The 16,542-nt window shown below is 35.7% G+C and overlaps 1 protein-coding gene across 13 annotated transcripts in view; it reads right to left on the bottom strand.

The window, feature by feature from the left end:
• GPHN (gephyrin) overlaps nucleotides 1-16,542 on the bottom strand; it is a 261,257-nt gene that overhangs the window by 89,340 nt on the left and 155,375 nt on the right. For 7 of the 13 annotated variants that reach the window (XM_052695200.1, XM_052695198.1, XM_052695195.1 and 4 more), the window contains 2 exons: nucleotides 13,309-13,375; nucleotides 6,147-6,419 (listed from right to left, as the gene is read on the bottom strand). In XM_052695200.1, coding sequence (XP_052551160.1) covers nucleotides 6,147-6,419; nucleotides 13,309-13,375 — 340 coding nt within the window. Of the gene's footprint in view, nucleotides 1-4,976; nucleotides 5,085-6,146; nucleotides 6,420-13,308; nucleotides 13,376-16,542 lie in introns of all 13 variants that reach the window. The other 6 variants (XM_052695192.1, XM_052695193.1, XM_052695191.1 and 3 more) reach the window with 1 other exon arrangement.

A 16,542-nucleotide genomic window follows, 5' to 3' on the forward strand; every position in this document is an offset into this window, starting at 1 on the left:
GTCCATGCTTGTGTTTAAAATGCACTGTGAAGAGAGTTCAATCTTTGTTTTCACATAATATACTTAAGAACTTGATATTTCTAAGAGGAAGATTTTAAGTAACAGATCCTCTAGCTGGTATTATTAACCCACTTAAGTAAATGGAGTTACAACAACTTCGAACAATGAGAATACTTTCAGTAATATGAATAAATCTATCAATGTATTGTTTCAATATTCTGTTTTTTCTGTTCTGTTTTAACATCCGTCACAAAGACTAGAGCTAGAGGACTGCATTTAAGAGTCGACCTTTAACACACATTGGGTCTTAGAAAGTCTCTTGCTTTTTATTACTGCAGTATTTTGGTCTACCCATGAAGATATCACACCAACTTTATAATAGATTGAATTGCCAGCCTGACATCATGATTCTATTTATTTATTTTGTATAAAATGATAACACATACAGATGATAACTATCTCAAATAGCAGAACTGTCCTACACACAAAATGCAGCATATATTCTGCTATTAAACACTCTCAGTTTTATTCTGATTTTATTTTCAAGATTTTAACATTTTTCTTTTTCAGAGGTAGCACTTCTAACATCAGATTATTCCAGCAATTTAATTTTCCATCACAACATAAAAGAAAATGTAAAAGAATAACTCCAAATTCAGATTTTTTAAGGAGTATGTATATAGACACATATTTTATGATCTCTGTACTCATTAAGAATTTATTACTTTAGCCTGACATTCAAGTTCCAAAAGAACCACCTAAAATGCAACTGGGGGAAATGGCAGTAGTGAACAGTAGAAGAAAATGAGAAATGTGACAAGCCAAACCACTTACTTCAACCAAATCCAGCTAGAATTCTCTGCAATCTTTTTTTAAATGGATATGCTTTAACTAGCTTGCATCTAGGCATTTCTGAGCATTCTTGCCTAGTATGGCTTTAAGGCAAACAGAATGCTCTAGAAAACATTTCCTCCCAGGATTCCTTGTCCCAGAGTCATCTCACAATACTGATTTGTGGAGACAAAGCATGATACTGAAAGAGGAGTAAAATGAAATAGACATGTACTCCTAGGAAAAGCATGGGATGTTCTTAATGGTCTGCTGATTTTGCATACTAAGTGACATACCAAAGCTGTTCCAATTGGGAAGTTATAGTATCTTTGACATATGCCTCAGGAACTTGCTCAGACCTTGGTAACACTTACTGGCAAACAAATTGTCTTCTCTCAGACATAGGACTGATATTACAATAATTTAAAATTTAATGAAACATGATTTGTCTACAAATTTACTCATACCCTCATACTTTTTCAGGCTGTAGTTAAGTAGGAGATGTTCATGTTATATTCTTGTTGAATGGCCTGTTGAAATGGCCAATCTTAAGGCTCAACTCACTAAATATTCCTTTTTTATGTCATTTTTGTTTCCTTAGCTTCCTTTATTCACAACTATGAATAACAACTGCATCTAATTTAGCAACCTTAACTTAGAGGCATTGGCTTGTATCTTATGGATTGTTCTGAACATAAACTCTTCTCCGTATGTTAGACTTTCTTGAGTTCGCAACTTAAGTTTTATGGCAACAGATTTTCTTCTCAGTATACTACCAGCTGCCTGCTGCTGTGTTTCTAGACTGACAGTATTTTTGCCAGTCAATTTCAATGTCGGTATTTTAAAAATTTCTTCAGAAGTTCTTTCAGTACTTAGTAATTTGTGCTGCAATTTTCACTGTAAATTACAAAACAGTTTCTTTTCACTATGGAAGGTTATGCTTGGGATTGCTTCTGCACAGAAACAGTATCAAACTGACCTCAACTTGCAGTAGTCTAAATTGCAACTAAGATCTTAGATATGTAGTATAAGCAGGAGAAAAAAGGCACTACGCTATTCTTATCAGACAGACTGTATTCAGAAGCACAATCTCCTTTCTGTTCTCTTTCATCTGCAATTCTATTTGAAATAAGTTAAATATGCAAAAAAGGTTGGCAACTCTTAGTTTTATGCTGGCATAACTCCAACACTTTTAATACTTCCTTTTAATCTCAATGTTTTATCAAAACCCTAAATTTTGACAATTTTTGTTGGAGAGGGTCCAGAGGAGATCCACGAAGATGATCAGGGGACTTAAGCATCTCTCCTGTGAAGACAGGCTGAGGGAGCTGTGCTTGTTCAGCCTGAAGAAAAGAAGGCTGTGGGGTGACCTCACTGCAGCCTTTCAATACCTAAAGGGAACCTACAAACAGGAGGGGAATCAACTCTTCAAAAGGGTTGATAACTGCAGGACAAGGGGAAATGGTTTTATGTTGAGGGAGGGGAAATTTAGGTTGGATGTCAGGGAAATTCTTGACAGAGGGAGTGGTGAGGTGCTGGAACAGGCTGCCCAGAGAGGTGGTGGATGCTCTGTCCCTAGAAGTGTTCAAGGCCAGATTGGATGGGGCCCTGGGCAGCCTGGTCTAGTATTAAATGGGGAGGTTGGTGGCCCTGCCTGTGGCAGGGGGGTTGGAGATTCATGATCCTTGAGGTCCCTTCCAACCCTGACCATTCTGTGATTCTGTGACAAAGGCATAGAACAGAAAATTTACAAAAGAAGGAATAGTTTTAAATCTTAAAAAAAGTACCATTTAAGAAATTTTTTTTTTCTCTTCTCTGATAAAGGGATGCATGCATCTTGACAGAGTTGGGTGTGGGCCAATGGGCCTATTATATCCTTCACATGCTTCAGGATAACACAATACAGACACAATATAACATATTACAAATGACATCACGATCCATTTCTCCCTGGAGTTAACTCTGGTTGCTCTAGAATAATTGGATATCTCTCATTGTCTCATTTCCTTCAACCAAGTGATCTACTTTTTTATCCATCAATTTCAGCTGCCAGAATTTTATCTGGCATCACCTTTTTAAGAGTAAAAAGAAAATAAAAGTTAAGTGAGACTTTTCCAGTCTCCATTGAAATGCACGTGCAGTACTAATGGTTGGAACAGTTGGACTGGATGAGCTTTTAGGTCTTTTCCAACCTTGGTGATTCTATGATCCTATGATTCTAATTTTTTGCTTGTGGAAAAATCAAAATTTAGTTGAAATATCAGGTAGGACATTAATCAGCAAAGGAAGCTAAAGACAGATTGAAGATAATTACAGGAATTACTTTTCAATGGGGATTATTTCCTAATCACTATCTTTGCTGAAAATAAAATTTGTCATAAAACTATATATAAACCCATCTAGAACTGTTAAGTTCCAGCTTGCTAGCTTTCAAAATTACAAAATCTTAATGAGTGATTTAGGTTAGCTTGCAGTTAAAAATGTTGCTCCCAGGAGATTTGTTTCTCTACTGTGACAGCAGAATTTGTTGTCTAGCTAAAAAAGATTCTCTTTAACCACCATTACCTGCTGACTGCAGTTACTAATACAAAAGTGTAAATTGCATCAACATAAATACATAAAAAATATAAAGCACATACATTGCTCATTAATGGGACATCAAAATGTAACTGATATTTTTATGCATACATGTTATATAAGATGGGGAATGTTTAATTTTACTGATATTTAGCAAGTTTTTGTTTTTGTTTTGTTTTGTTTTGTTTTTTAAACAGATTTGGGTAATCTGCATATCTAGTAAAGGCAGCATTTTATTAATGCTGTTAAAGAGATTGATCAGCCAAAGAGATTTTTGTGTTTTCTGCAAAAATGAAAGGCAGAAATAATAATAATGAAATATTAGTTTTTTCATGGAGTCATGCTCTGAGTGTTTATGTCATCTTTATCTAAATATTTTCAATTCATTTTCAAACAAATTTAATAAAGGATAGATGTCTCAAAACTCTGAATGGGGATACTCTTTAAGTGGGGTATGATAAAACTGAAGTTGGGTAAAAATGGTTGCTACTTATAGCTAGAGTGGTAAAACTTGTAACATACTGATGGAAAAAGAAATGAATGAGAAATGGTGGACAGAGAAACATATTCACTATGTCTCTCATTAATTTTAAATTTTCATCTGATACCATCTTTTCCAAAAGCAGTTTTACATTGGTTTAAATGCCTTCACATTTCCTAAATAACTTTTCGAGAGACATGGCCATCATGTTTTATATACAGAGGCATTGCACTGCTTGATTGATTTAAATTAGTTTGATTGGTGATTTAAATTACTATTTGCTTAAGGGTTGAGAAAGTGCAGACTCTGATAAACGGAACTGATGATTTAATGTTAAGAATTTACACTTATTTTGCAGGCAGATAGGGTGGATGGTAGAATGGCATAACTGCTAGGGCAACTGCTTTCCTCAGACTCACCTAACTTGTAATTATAAATATGGTAAATTATATTTAATCCCTAATGATACTAGGAGCCATTACTCTATCTTGACTCAAGTTTAGACTCAACCTTTGGTATTGATTCCTACCACTCATTGAAGTAGTTGCCTACTATTCACAAAAAACCAGAAATTTATAATTTATGAATCTACTGTACCTGACTTCAGTTTTTTACTGCTTTTGAAAAATTCTACTTCTAAACAAAACACAATAATAAAATAGAAACTAAGCAATGAAAACATTGACAATCTTGTACTATGTTGACAAGCAAGCTTTTGAGAGAAAGAAGCAAAGCAAGTTAAATGATAGTGAAAAGGCTCTAAGGCAGTGATTTTAGGAGATTCTTTTAATTATATTTAATAATTTAGTCTATTAGATGATTAAGTTGATGACTAGTCAGAAACGCAGACTTTTCAACAATTTTTATCTCAGCAGCCAAATGATTCCAACTGACAGAAAAGCACATAATATTTATCCTGTTAGGTTTGCATCTTAAGCAGAATGCTCCCTGTAGCATATTCTTTAAAAGACAGATAGCACTGATATGTATTTGTTAGAATAAAAAAAAGTAACACTGTTAGAATAGGTGGCAGGCAGTGTATTTTTAACTACTGTTAGTGCAAAAGCCTCTGGGAAGTGCATCTTACCGGTTCTTCTGCACTGCCTGCTGCATGATGGCAATAACTGATGAGACCAGGAATGGGCTGTTCACCTTTTGCCATAATAACTGCTGAACTGGTGTAGGATGGATGTTTCTAATGCACAACACATAACAGCTATGAATACAGTGACAGGAAAATATGAGACCAAACAAGCAAATGACTGAAAGGCAATGAGGTGAAAACAACTGTGATGCTGAAATGTCAAGCTCACATGAACACAGCCAGTTTAGATGTCAGACAATTTCGGTCTTTAAAATTGCATAAATTATTTTTCTTTGTCTATATTAAAAGAAAATGATGAATTTAAAAACTGCATGAATAAAAGCTGAGTTGCATTTGATAACTACCTTAATTTAGCCCTTTAAAGACATATACAAACAGGATTTTCTATAAAATGATGACCTCCAGCTGTAGCTGTCTTAGGAATCAGACCTGAATTCACACTTCTGGAGTTAGAATGTTGCCACTTTGCTTTAGAAGTCCCTTATTAGCATTTTGAGTTACTTACATTTTCAGTTCCCATAGTCGGAATTAAAAGTACCGCGAGTAAAAATAGAGCAAATCAATTTGGAATAAATGAGTGTTATCCTTTTTCCTTTTGTAGTCTCCAATTCAAAATTTTGGTGTGAGTAACGCTGAAGTAACATTAATCTATAATTAGTAGTTACACTGAGGCTCTAGAGACAACATGATGACATTTAATTTGGATAGCTTATGACTTAACCTGCTATATAACTGTCATACTTTTTATGTTTTTAAAAACCAATACTGTCTTTACAAAATGGAAAATATGATTTAGGAGCAACCTGTGCCTCCTGAATATGTCGCTCGCTGGACACTGCACATTCAGGAGTAAGTATTTCTGATTGTTTTTTTCTTTTAAACCTAACACTAAACATATTCTGTCACATCAGAATGGTATCATTAAAATGCAACTTATAGTCAAAATAATAAACAATGCATCTTCCAATGAAATCTGTGATCATCTTCTGAAACATTCATATGTTCTTACACAGCTAAATTTCTATGAAATGCATCCAAAATATATCTGTTTGAGCACACCAACATAGACATTTAGTTTAATGTGCAAATGAATATTGGTGGAAGGTACCCGAGTAAAGCTAAAGAGTCTCTTTGGAAACAATCCAGACTCACCTTAGCTGCAATGGCTGCTGCAGTTATATGTGAAGAGGAACTGTCCTCTGTTGATGCAACTCCACTATCCTTCTTCTCTTCCTCCTCTTCCTCACACTGTACTCCTTTGTCCTCTGTCTGCTTGTGAGGGCTGGTGGTTGGAGGAGGAGAAAGAGGAGGTGGTGGTGAAGGTAGATCTTCTAGCTCATCGTGTACCTCCTTTACTTTTACAATGGCGTCCCGCAAAAGATCAATGGCATGAGGTAGGGCTGGCAGTATAAACTGAAAGCATTCCTATGCACAAGAAGAGAAATGACTATGAATAGTTACCTGCAGAAGCAAAGAAGGATTTTTCAGATTTGCTTTTAGGGGATATTAGGGATTTTTATGTATCTTTTTTACATAAATAAAATGATCAAAATTACTTGATGTCCAATTACCATTGCTCTTAGGAAAAAAATAAATAAATAAATAAAAATAAAAATAAAAAAAGAAATAACCAAAACCGCAACAACCAATCAGCCAAAAAAACCACCAGAGTTTCTGAGGACTCAGGAATATTTTTTTTTTCTCCTTTTCATGCAGATATAGTAAGCTGTACAATAGTCAAGAGTTAATGCAATTAACCTAATGCTAGATTAAAACTTAGGAAAACAAAAGTTAAAATTTTCATGAATACATAATACAGAAACACCTTCATGGCGGTTGGCAGTATACTACAGAAATGCAGAATAAAAACACTCTATCTCTGCAAGGTTATTAGCTTCCAATAATTTCTACTGCACGCTTTCACAGTTTGAGAATGTTTCATAATGGTTGACATAATTGTACTTTTACATAACGCTATGGGTTCTTTTTATTCATGGATTTATAATTTGGGCTGGAAGAATCACAGGCAGTACTGATTATAATTTTAAGTAACTCAAAAAATTTACCTTCTGTGATATATTTTTCAAACCTCTCCTTGCTCTGTGACTTAAAACAATCAAAAAGTTTATTTTGTGCAGTCGGAGAAGAGAAAAAACACAGATGCCATGTAACCATTCTTGTTCTGCCAACAGGTGTACACATATCTCTAGCTACCTTTAGCTATTTTATCAAATGAAAGAACCAGTGTTGCAAGGAACCTCAGGAAGTTATTAAAATACTGAAAATACTAAAATTCAGACAGGTTACTTTGGGCTTTGTTCAGCCTATTCTTGAAAAAATCCAAGAACAGAGGCTCCCCAACCTTTCTGGACAACCTGTGTTCTAATGACTAATTATCCTCATAGTGATTTTTTTCTTTATTTTCTTATCCAGTTGCAAGTTCCCCTTCTTCAATTTATGACTACTGTCTCTCTCTAAGGCACCTCAGAACAAAGGGTTTTCTTCATGTCAGATCCGCACACTGCATACATATATTCAATTACTGGAAAATGATGGCAAGGTCACAACAATGAATTTCCAAGGCAGTACAGTTAGAGAATGTACAAGTTGACAGAGGAAGCTCATACTATGCCTTTCATTCTTTCCATCTTTTGTTTCATTTCAACCATGAGGAAACTTCTCAAAATGTAATACTGGAATTTAAAGTGCCCAGAAACTAAATAATGATAAATATTTTGTACACAGATACAGTAACAAGTATTTTCAATACATAAAAATGACTATGTAAAGAAACCATCCATCAGAGAATAGCAGAATTTATATGAGCCTTTATGTAAGTCAAAAAACATGACTCACAAACTCTATTTCCTCAAAGCCTCTAAATAAGAATCCATCTTTCAATCATACCTTTAAGAGTAATGAAAAGTCAGACTACTTCTCAGATTCATAAATACTATAAATATTTGATTTGTTACTCTGAAGAACGCGACTGAGCAGATGCGCACGAATTGCTGCATTCAATGAATATATATTAAAAATCTATTTGTAAATATAATAAAGAAATACAATTTCTAATGTAACTATGAGGGTCAGAGTTATTGAAACTCCAGAGTATTACTATAAAAGTGGTTTAAAACATCGAGGTATACAACCATCCTTTCTTCAGTGAAGAAGCCATTCTCAAGCAACTGGTAAATAAGGAGATCTGACTACAAATAATGAAAGCGTACATTAATTATTAACTCATTAGCAAGCATACTGCCCATTCCTAATACTGAAATAAATCCTTGTTGACTGCTGACAAGTTAGTTCCCAACTATGCTATTTCTAACACTCATTGGTTTAGGCAATTGTTAGTACAGTTATGCAAATTGCCATAGACCCAAAGATTTCAGTGTTTATCTGGTAATTTCATTACTATGCCTCCTCTGACAGTATTATATAGCTTTTTAAAGGCTGAAATGAAATGAAACAGACTAAAACAACACAAAAATTGAAGTAGTGTTCAGTGATACATTCCTCATAAGTTCTCTGAGGAAAATATATTTGGCATCAACCTGCATTTTTCTTCTTGCTCACTACCACAGCAGCAGACCAAAGAATGCTTGAGATTCTAGCAGGCAACTGAGCACAGAGAACTGCTCTGAAGTGAAACAAATGCCAAGATAGCATCTCCGATGACTGCAGTGACAATGCCACGGCTACAGCTACAAATGGAGAACTTCGAACACCAACATGGTTTCTGCTTTGGGTTACAAGGTTTTTTCCTCTCCATTGTGCTATACTAGTGTTACAGAAAATAAAGAGCCTACCAAAGTATTTATTTCAGTTAGCTACTAGAAGTGTAGGTAGGAATGGTTACATTGTGATGACACCAGTGGAGACATCTTGGATACCTTCTCCATGAGATAGTGCACTAGTCAAAAATGATTTATTTTACTTATTTGCAAGATTAGAACTCAAATCTGCAATTTAAAATTTTGACTCTAAGGTCCTGTTCCAACAACATCGACTCCAGTACCAAACAGACTGAGTTAAAAAGTCCCCGATGACTCCTTTCACAGTGAGGCTTGGACTCCTTGGTAAGGCAAGTTTTTATTCTGGTGCTCTGATCAACCTTAAGTAAACAGTTATTGGCTTCAACTGAGTTTACTATAGTTGCCTTCTTTCATCTACTTCTATTGCAATATTAGTTTTGACCTAAGAATACACAGCTCTCCTTTCCAAAGTGAAATCTGCACTCATAAAAAAGGAGAAAATACAGCAAGAGGGAGTTTTACACACTCAGTTCAAACTGCTCTTGCCTTCATTTCCTTCAATTTCTCCTTGTGTCCATTTTTGACATGGACATTTACACTGCTGTCACGCTGTATTAAAATTTAGTATTTTATTAATGAAATAAGCGTACTGGTGCAATTTCATAGCTTTTATATAAGCTTCCTACCTGATTGTATTAATAAAATGGAAAGAATATTTGCAAGTCATAAAGGAGAAAAATGAGAGCAATGCCTGGTAACAATCTGCCCTATTTGGTTCCTGACAACTCAACTGTTAAGGAAGCATTTTCTGCACTATGAATCTTAAAAGTCTCTGCTGAAATCTCATGTTTTGAAGATGTTTTATGTTTAAATAAATAAACAGTGACAGAACAGATGATCAATATAACAGGATTAAATAAAGCTTATAGCAATCTTATATCTGAAAATCAAGTTTGTTTTTTTTTTTTAATTTTCTGGCAGAATTACCTTTTTATTAATCACTTACATTTCAAAGTATTGCTAAAATACTTACTAACATATTTCATTTCTTTTCCTCATGCTCCTTACCTAAGTTCACAGTCTAAGTGCCTCCAGGCAGGAAAACACGGAGACTTTTATTTAACTTCTAATCACAGAATCACACAGAATCACAGAATCATGGGGGTTGGAAAGGCCTCCAGAGATCATCGAGTCCGACCCCCCTGCCAAAGCAGGTTCCCTACAGCAGGTCACACAAGTAGGTGTCCAGGTGGGTCTTGAACATCTCCAGAGAAGACGACTCCACCACTTCCCTGGGCAGCCTGTTCCAGCGCTCTGTCACCTCACTGTAAAGAAGTTTTTGTGCACGTTTGTGCAGAACTTCCTATGCTGCAGTTTCCAGCCGTTTCCCCTTGTCCTGCCTCCACTCCCTGCTGAAAACAGTCTGGCCTTGTCACTCTGCCCTTCACCCTTAGATATTTATAGACCTGGATCAGGTCCCTTCTTTTCTCAAGGCTGAACAGACCCGGTTCACTCAGCCTTTCTTCATAGGAGAGATGCTCCAGGCCCTTCACCATCTTGGTGGCCCTCCGCTGGACTCTTTCCAAGAGATCCCTGTCTTTTTTGTACTGGGGAGCCCAGAACTGGACGCAGTACTCCAGATGAGGCCTCACCAGGGCAGAGTAGAGGGAGAGGATCACCTCCCTCGACCTGCTGGCCACACTCTTTTTAATGCATCCCAGGAAGCCGTTGGCCCTCTTGGCCACAAGGGCACACTGCTGGCTCATGGCCAACCTGTCGTCCACCAGGACACCCAGGTCCCTCTCCGCAGAGCTCCCCTCCAGCAGCTCATCCCCCAACCTCTACTGGTGCATGCAATTATTCCTCCCTAAATAACAGTAGAATTGTTATTCAAAACTATAAAGGTCCGGAATATTTATTCCTGAAGAAAGTATTTCCTGACTAATCTCAGTGGAAAAAAACAGTTTCCAAAATATCTTGTAAGTACATCATATACACATCAACTCACGCTCAGTTTACAAAACTACTGTCCCCCTGTATATGACAAGTTCCCCTATACATGACAAGAGGTGTCACATTTCACTTGTTGAATAGAATAAAGAATTGGTACTGCACTTTGTGATTTGCAAGACAAGATACAAATGAAAAGCCTATTTCATATCAATCTGTATTCCAGAACAGTGACACGAAATTTTTATTCCCTGGGGGTTCAGTTACCTCAAGCTTGTCAGAATACCTAAGTGAATACACTGCCCTAATGTGAGCGGACCGATCTGGAAGAAGTTGAACAAGTAAATCAAAGATTGTTTGATCACTAAGTTAATAAAAGCGATCTCAAGGCTGAGAATTATATCCTTCAGTAAAAGCAAGTCTGAAGCTAGGCTTCTAAACTTGAGGAAGTAGTTTGGCAACAAGCATCATAAACATGCATGCTGACATTTATTCTAAGAGTATTATGCCAGACTTCACTGTTGTGGGAATGGGTGATAATTAGGCAGTGAATCAGGTTTTACATTATCAGAATTCTCTCAGAGAAGAAAGATCACTACTACAGAGACAGCTGCAATTCAAGTGAACACTGCGACTTTTTTGTTATAATGATGACAGGCTTTTGAAAAGCTGGAGAATGGCTACGGATGTGGAAGGAATTGTGGCATTTTTTTGCATTGAGTTATCCAGGCACTACTATGTCAGCTATGGTTTATACTCCACCATAGCCTCTGATCTCTTGCTGTGCACCATTGCCGTATCTTGACAGCAGGTCTATCACCCCCCTACCTTCCCTGACTTATATCACAAAGTACCTAATTCAATATCTCGACATACACTATTAACTCATTCACCCTTACTCTCCCTCCAAATGGATAACACAATGACTGCCAGCACCTTGATGAAGATCCTCTGAACTGTCAAAAGAATAAAGAGCAGATTTTTGCACAGACACAAGATCTTGCTCAATATGAAACATCATAGTTCCTTTTGGACTACAACATGGCAGTGTTTAAACAGGCAGCAGGAAAATCAAGACATGAATAAGTTTTATTGAACAGTTGAGAATGGCAGTGACTAGAACTATCATTTTTTATTTTAACTTAGTGATTTAAGGCCTTTTCCCCCTCAAAAGCAAAATTGTTCTCCACCTTTTATTCTACTTTTTTTTTTTTTTTTCCCCCACCTTTTTTTCTGTTTTTGCCATTCTTTTTTCCTTCATGCTAAAATATACTTAGTAGTACCTTGATTCCTCCTGGTATAGGGGAATGTTTTATGGTTAATAGTGGCAGCAAATATTCTTATTTCGTAATACAGAAAAGTTGCATCAGAGTAATCCTAGAAAAGTGGCCAGGAAAGTACACAGACGCTTGCTGCAGTGTTGGCAATCAAGGATCTGAAAATCAAGCACCTTCGCAAAAGGAGCCATCATTTAGATGAGAAGGAGGTGGTACTCTTCATGCAACTACATGAGACAACAGCAAGTTGCAGAGCCACTGCAAGAGAATGCCATGTGAGGACGGCATACCTGACATCAACTGTTAACTCCACTTAATCTGAGATTAGTAATCAGAAAGCAAAAGCAGTCATATACTCAAGAAATTAGTGTTCATATGACAAAGCTATCTATTTTATCAGATGTTTAGCTTTACCTTACAGTTTTTTAAGGTATGAACTTTATCTTAAAATCCCATACACCAAGAATATGGGAAAAAAAAGGGGTGATAAGTCCTTTGCATGCATTGAGAAAGTAAATCTTTCCCCCTTTCAAGCTAAAGCACATGTGTATATCAGGCACATTTGAGTAGTCCGTCCTTCAGAAACGAAGAAATATAACATGAAGTCGATACTGATTGCTTTGAATTGTCACCTGCTTGTTTTTCTAATGTCTGATTTCTCATAGTCAGTTTTTTAATACGCATATAATACTGGCACTAGTAAATAGTAATGTTTGGATAGCAGAGAAAGAAATCTCAGAATGTGGCATATATACATCAATTAATATAAAGTCAGAAAATAAGTATGGATAAAAACATATATCCTAACTTCCTTGTCCAGATTGAGTTAAATGTAGGAAGAAAACAAACTGTAAAGAGTGTCAAGTCTGATATCCGTATCCAAAATATTAAAATTTTTCATATTCTTAAAAATTATGCTCCATTTTCCCCTCTTGCTGACCAAAGCTGGAATTATTCTTAACTCTAGCAAGTTCTACAGTACACTAGGCCCTCCTCTTACTTCTGCGTGAAAAAGAGTGCTTTCCTGTAAGCAGTAGAAAACACAGGGATCAGTCACAGGCTGACTAGATAACAAGAAGGAAATGTAAGAGACCATTAGAATCTTCATTAATGCTGCCTGCTACAGGTAGCACACTCTTGCTATCTGTTGCACAGTATACTTTCAGTTACTTCAGAACTGTATTGTTCTGGTCTAATCACAGGACTGACAGGGATGCTGCAATTGAAATATGCATTTCAATTAACTTTTGTAAAACTTGTAGTAGATACTTTCTACATTCAGGACTTATCATCAGCCTTCAGTAGTAGATCAGCAAGAATACTTCTTACCTGTGACCCTTTCTTGCTACCTGGCAGATTAATTATGAGAGTTTTCCCTCTGATTCCACATACAGGTCTGAAAAGAAAGAAAATCCTCAGTGAAATTTTTGTAGGCAAATTTCTTCACTGTAGAAAGAAGAAAACATTAAAGATAAATCCTATAATTTAGTAGAATTTGTCAAATCAATCTCTACCACCTATATTTGCTGCTGGTTTTATCACAAAACAGCTTAGAAGATGGTGAAAAAGTGTTTGACAAGGGATGGAAAATTCTAACATTTAATTGATAGTGTAAACACTACTTCTATCTTTTTCTAGCTTTGTGTAGCACTCTTAATTCTGTTGTTTACTTCTGTCAAATACATTCTTAGATATAGTTCCTATTTGCTCAAGCAAATAGTTCCCTTGTAATGTAATTGATGGTTATCAAACATTATTTCTCTTGATGGGTTAAAAAAACAAGTCATGCTGGTTGTGTTAATTCAAACATATATTCTTTCCTTTATTTATTTATTTATTAAGATTCAGCATAAGAAAAGCATAGTAGGAAGTAATTCTCAAGTGAAAATTACACTTAAGTAGTTCACATCTAATTCTTCCTCAGAGTCTCTTACTCCTTCAAAAAGAAGAAAACAACTACTGAAGATGTAACATTTTATTTTATGTTTTCAGGGATTTTCTTTGGTTTTAATGCAGTGCTGAACTTATACACCCATGTGTTGAAGGGGGTCCTCTTAAGCTTTCTGTCAGAGTGTAACTGTTCTTCCCTTTAGCTTTTTTTTTTTTCAAACAAACAAACAAAAAAACACACACAAGAAAAATCAACACTTCTAGATTTTGTCTGGAGGAAAAGTCATGTGGCTCCTGATTTTTTTCTTTGTTTATCAAAACACTGATAAAAAAAAACAGAGCTAAGATATAAAGCTAAGAAAAAAGTTAAGAGCAAAAACCAAACCACAATATGGAAGCTGCATGGAGAGAAACTGTGTAACAGTCTCTTTTTCAAAGAACATGAACCAAAGTGAAGACAGGAAAAAATATGTACATTGACAGGATATTACCAAATTCTTAAGCAGCTGACTTCCTTGGATTTTCTCTTAGATAAATAATTCCCAGTAGTTACTTTCATTTAGTGGTAGCATGGCATTTTCAAGCAAAGTAACAAGTATTCTAGTGACAGCTGTCCTAACACTCACAGTTAAATACTACAGAGACAGTTATTGTGCCACAAGATTAACCTCTGATATTCTAGTCAAACCGACCAAAAGAGAAGTCTTATTTTCTGCCTGACTCCAAGTCCCCATCTTCCTCCACTCACTTTTTAAACATTACATGCCCTAAAAACTCCAGGTAGCTGACTAACATTCAATGACATATGAAGTGAAGAGCTTGAGTTAAAGAAAAATGCTCATTTACTATTGTTTTGGTAATCAAGCTGTAGTTTAAGACATTAAAATTAAGGGAAACTCCAGGAAATTTCCAGCGAAGAATTACAAAGATATGTAATGGCTCAAGACAGAAATGGGGTTGCCAAAAATTTCTCATGAGAGCATGTAAAATGTTACATTCTATGATTCTAAAAGTAGGCTTAAATATTTAAGAACTGAATGGTTTGCAAAAAATAGTGCATGTTCACAACAAAAGCACACATGTACATGCATTCAAGGTAATTTGAGAGAGAAGTTAATGATCTGCCTCAAAATGGGGAACAGGTAGATGCCATACATTTTACATTATCCACAGCCTTTTGATGCATCGCATAGAAATTTAAAAAAAAATACAGAGAAGTTGAGGAGAAAAAAGGAATTCAATCAAGGGAGTTGAAGGAAAAACAGAATAAAAGAGACAGAAAAAACAGATGTTGGAAGACAATATAGATCCAATGCAGAAGTGGAAGATAGGAACACCTTTCTGGGAATAAATTACGATTGTAAAAGCAGAATAAATGTGCAAAAAAGGCAGGGAGTACTTTATAAAGCCTCAGTAAGGACTGGAATGGCTTGGGTAAGGAATAAGTTACTTCTGGGACAAGAACAGATGGAAGGTTACAGAGAAACAGGGAACACTGAAAGGTCTGTGATCCAACACACTCCCTGCTGGACCTCAGAGTTGGATCCCCGTTATGTGCATCTCAGAGGCTTTTCATCTGTCATAAGTATCTGTGAACGTAGTTTACAAAATAATCCACCACTTTCTAATGCTGGTCCCATGGTCAGGAAGAGAGCCAATAACTTCACTTCTAAAAGTTCAAGTGATAAAATTCCAACAAGTGTTCAAGTGATCCAACATTTTCAAAACAGCATGTGATTTACAAAAGTGTCGTGTCACCTTAATTTTGCAAAATGAAGTTCTGCATTTTTTCTTTTTTTGGTAAATTACATGCATAAGTAACTGTAAGAGCTCCATTTTAAAATTAAGTCAACGACATTCAAGCTTGGGATAGAAGAATTCACTAAACTCCTTCACAGCACATATGCTTAACTTAATATTATGATCTGAATAGCGCTATGAAGATACTGACCCTTTGTAGGCCAATTACATTTAGACCTGAAGTAAAGGTTTTCATTGGAAATTTTTTACAGTTTTAACATGATTGCATGAGGTATCTTGACATAACATTTTCATTATAGATTCACAGAGGAGTTATGTTCCACCATTGTCTTCAATGACTATTTTGAGCTTGAGGTTAAGGAACATGTTCTTGCTGTATGTACAGAAGACAGACTGCAGTCCAGCGTTTTGGTTCCACTACCATTAAAACATCCTTTCAGCCATCCTGATCACATCACATCCTAAATCAAGCTTGGTTATTCAGTGTCATCTAATTGCGTATCTTTTTCGTCATCAGAAAAAGAACAGCTAAATTAACTGTTCCTCTCTTTGATATAGCTTTGCTATACTTTAATTTCAAAATACATAAAATATGACATAAAAATTATGTCAGATGACAAAATGAAAATGCTTGCTAGTTTTGATGGAATCTGAAAATATTACCTTGGTAATGCTATCATTTGAGATACACAAAATGATATGTAAAGTTTTCAAATACTTTGCTGAATTTGTAAAATTCTCATCTAAATGTCCTTTAAAAATCAAATCATCTGAATAGGGAGGTTTAGAGAGATTTGAAAGTGTCTCCTTAATACACTACTGATGTAATTATTGTTATGATCTTATTATGCAATGAGAAGAAAAAAAAACTCTAACAGCCCCTTACCTTGAAATGACATACAAGCACAAACT

The sequence above is a fragment of the Tympanuchus pallidicinctus genome, unplaced genomic scaffold (assembly GCF_026119805.1).
Source record: "Tympanuchus pallidicinctus isolate F22 unplaced genomic scaffold, pur_lepc_1.0 scaffold3, whole genome shotgun sequence".
NCBI classification, from domain to species: Eukaryota; Metazoa; Chordata; class Aves; order Galliformes; family Phasianidae; genus Tympanuchus; species Tympanuchus pallidicinctus.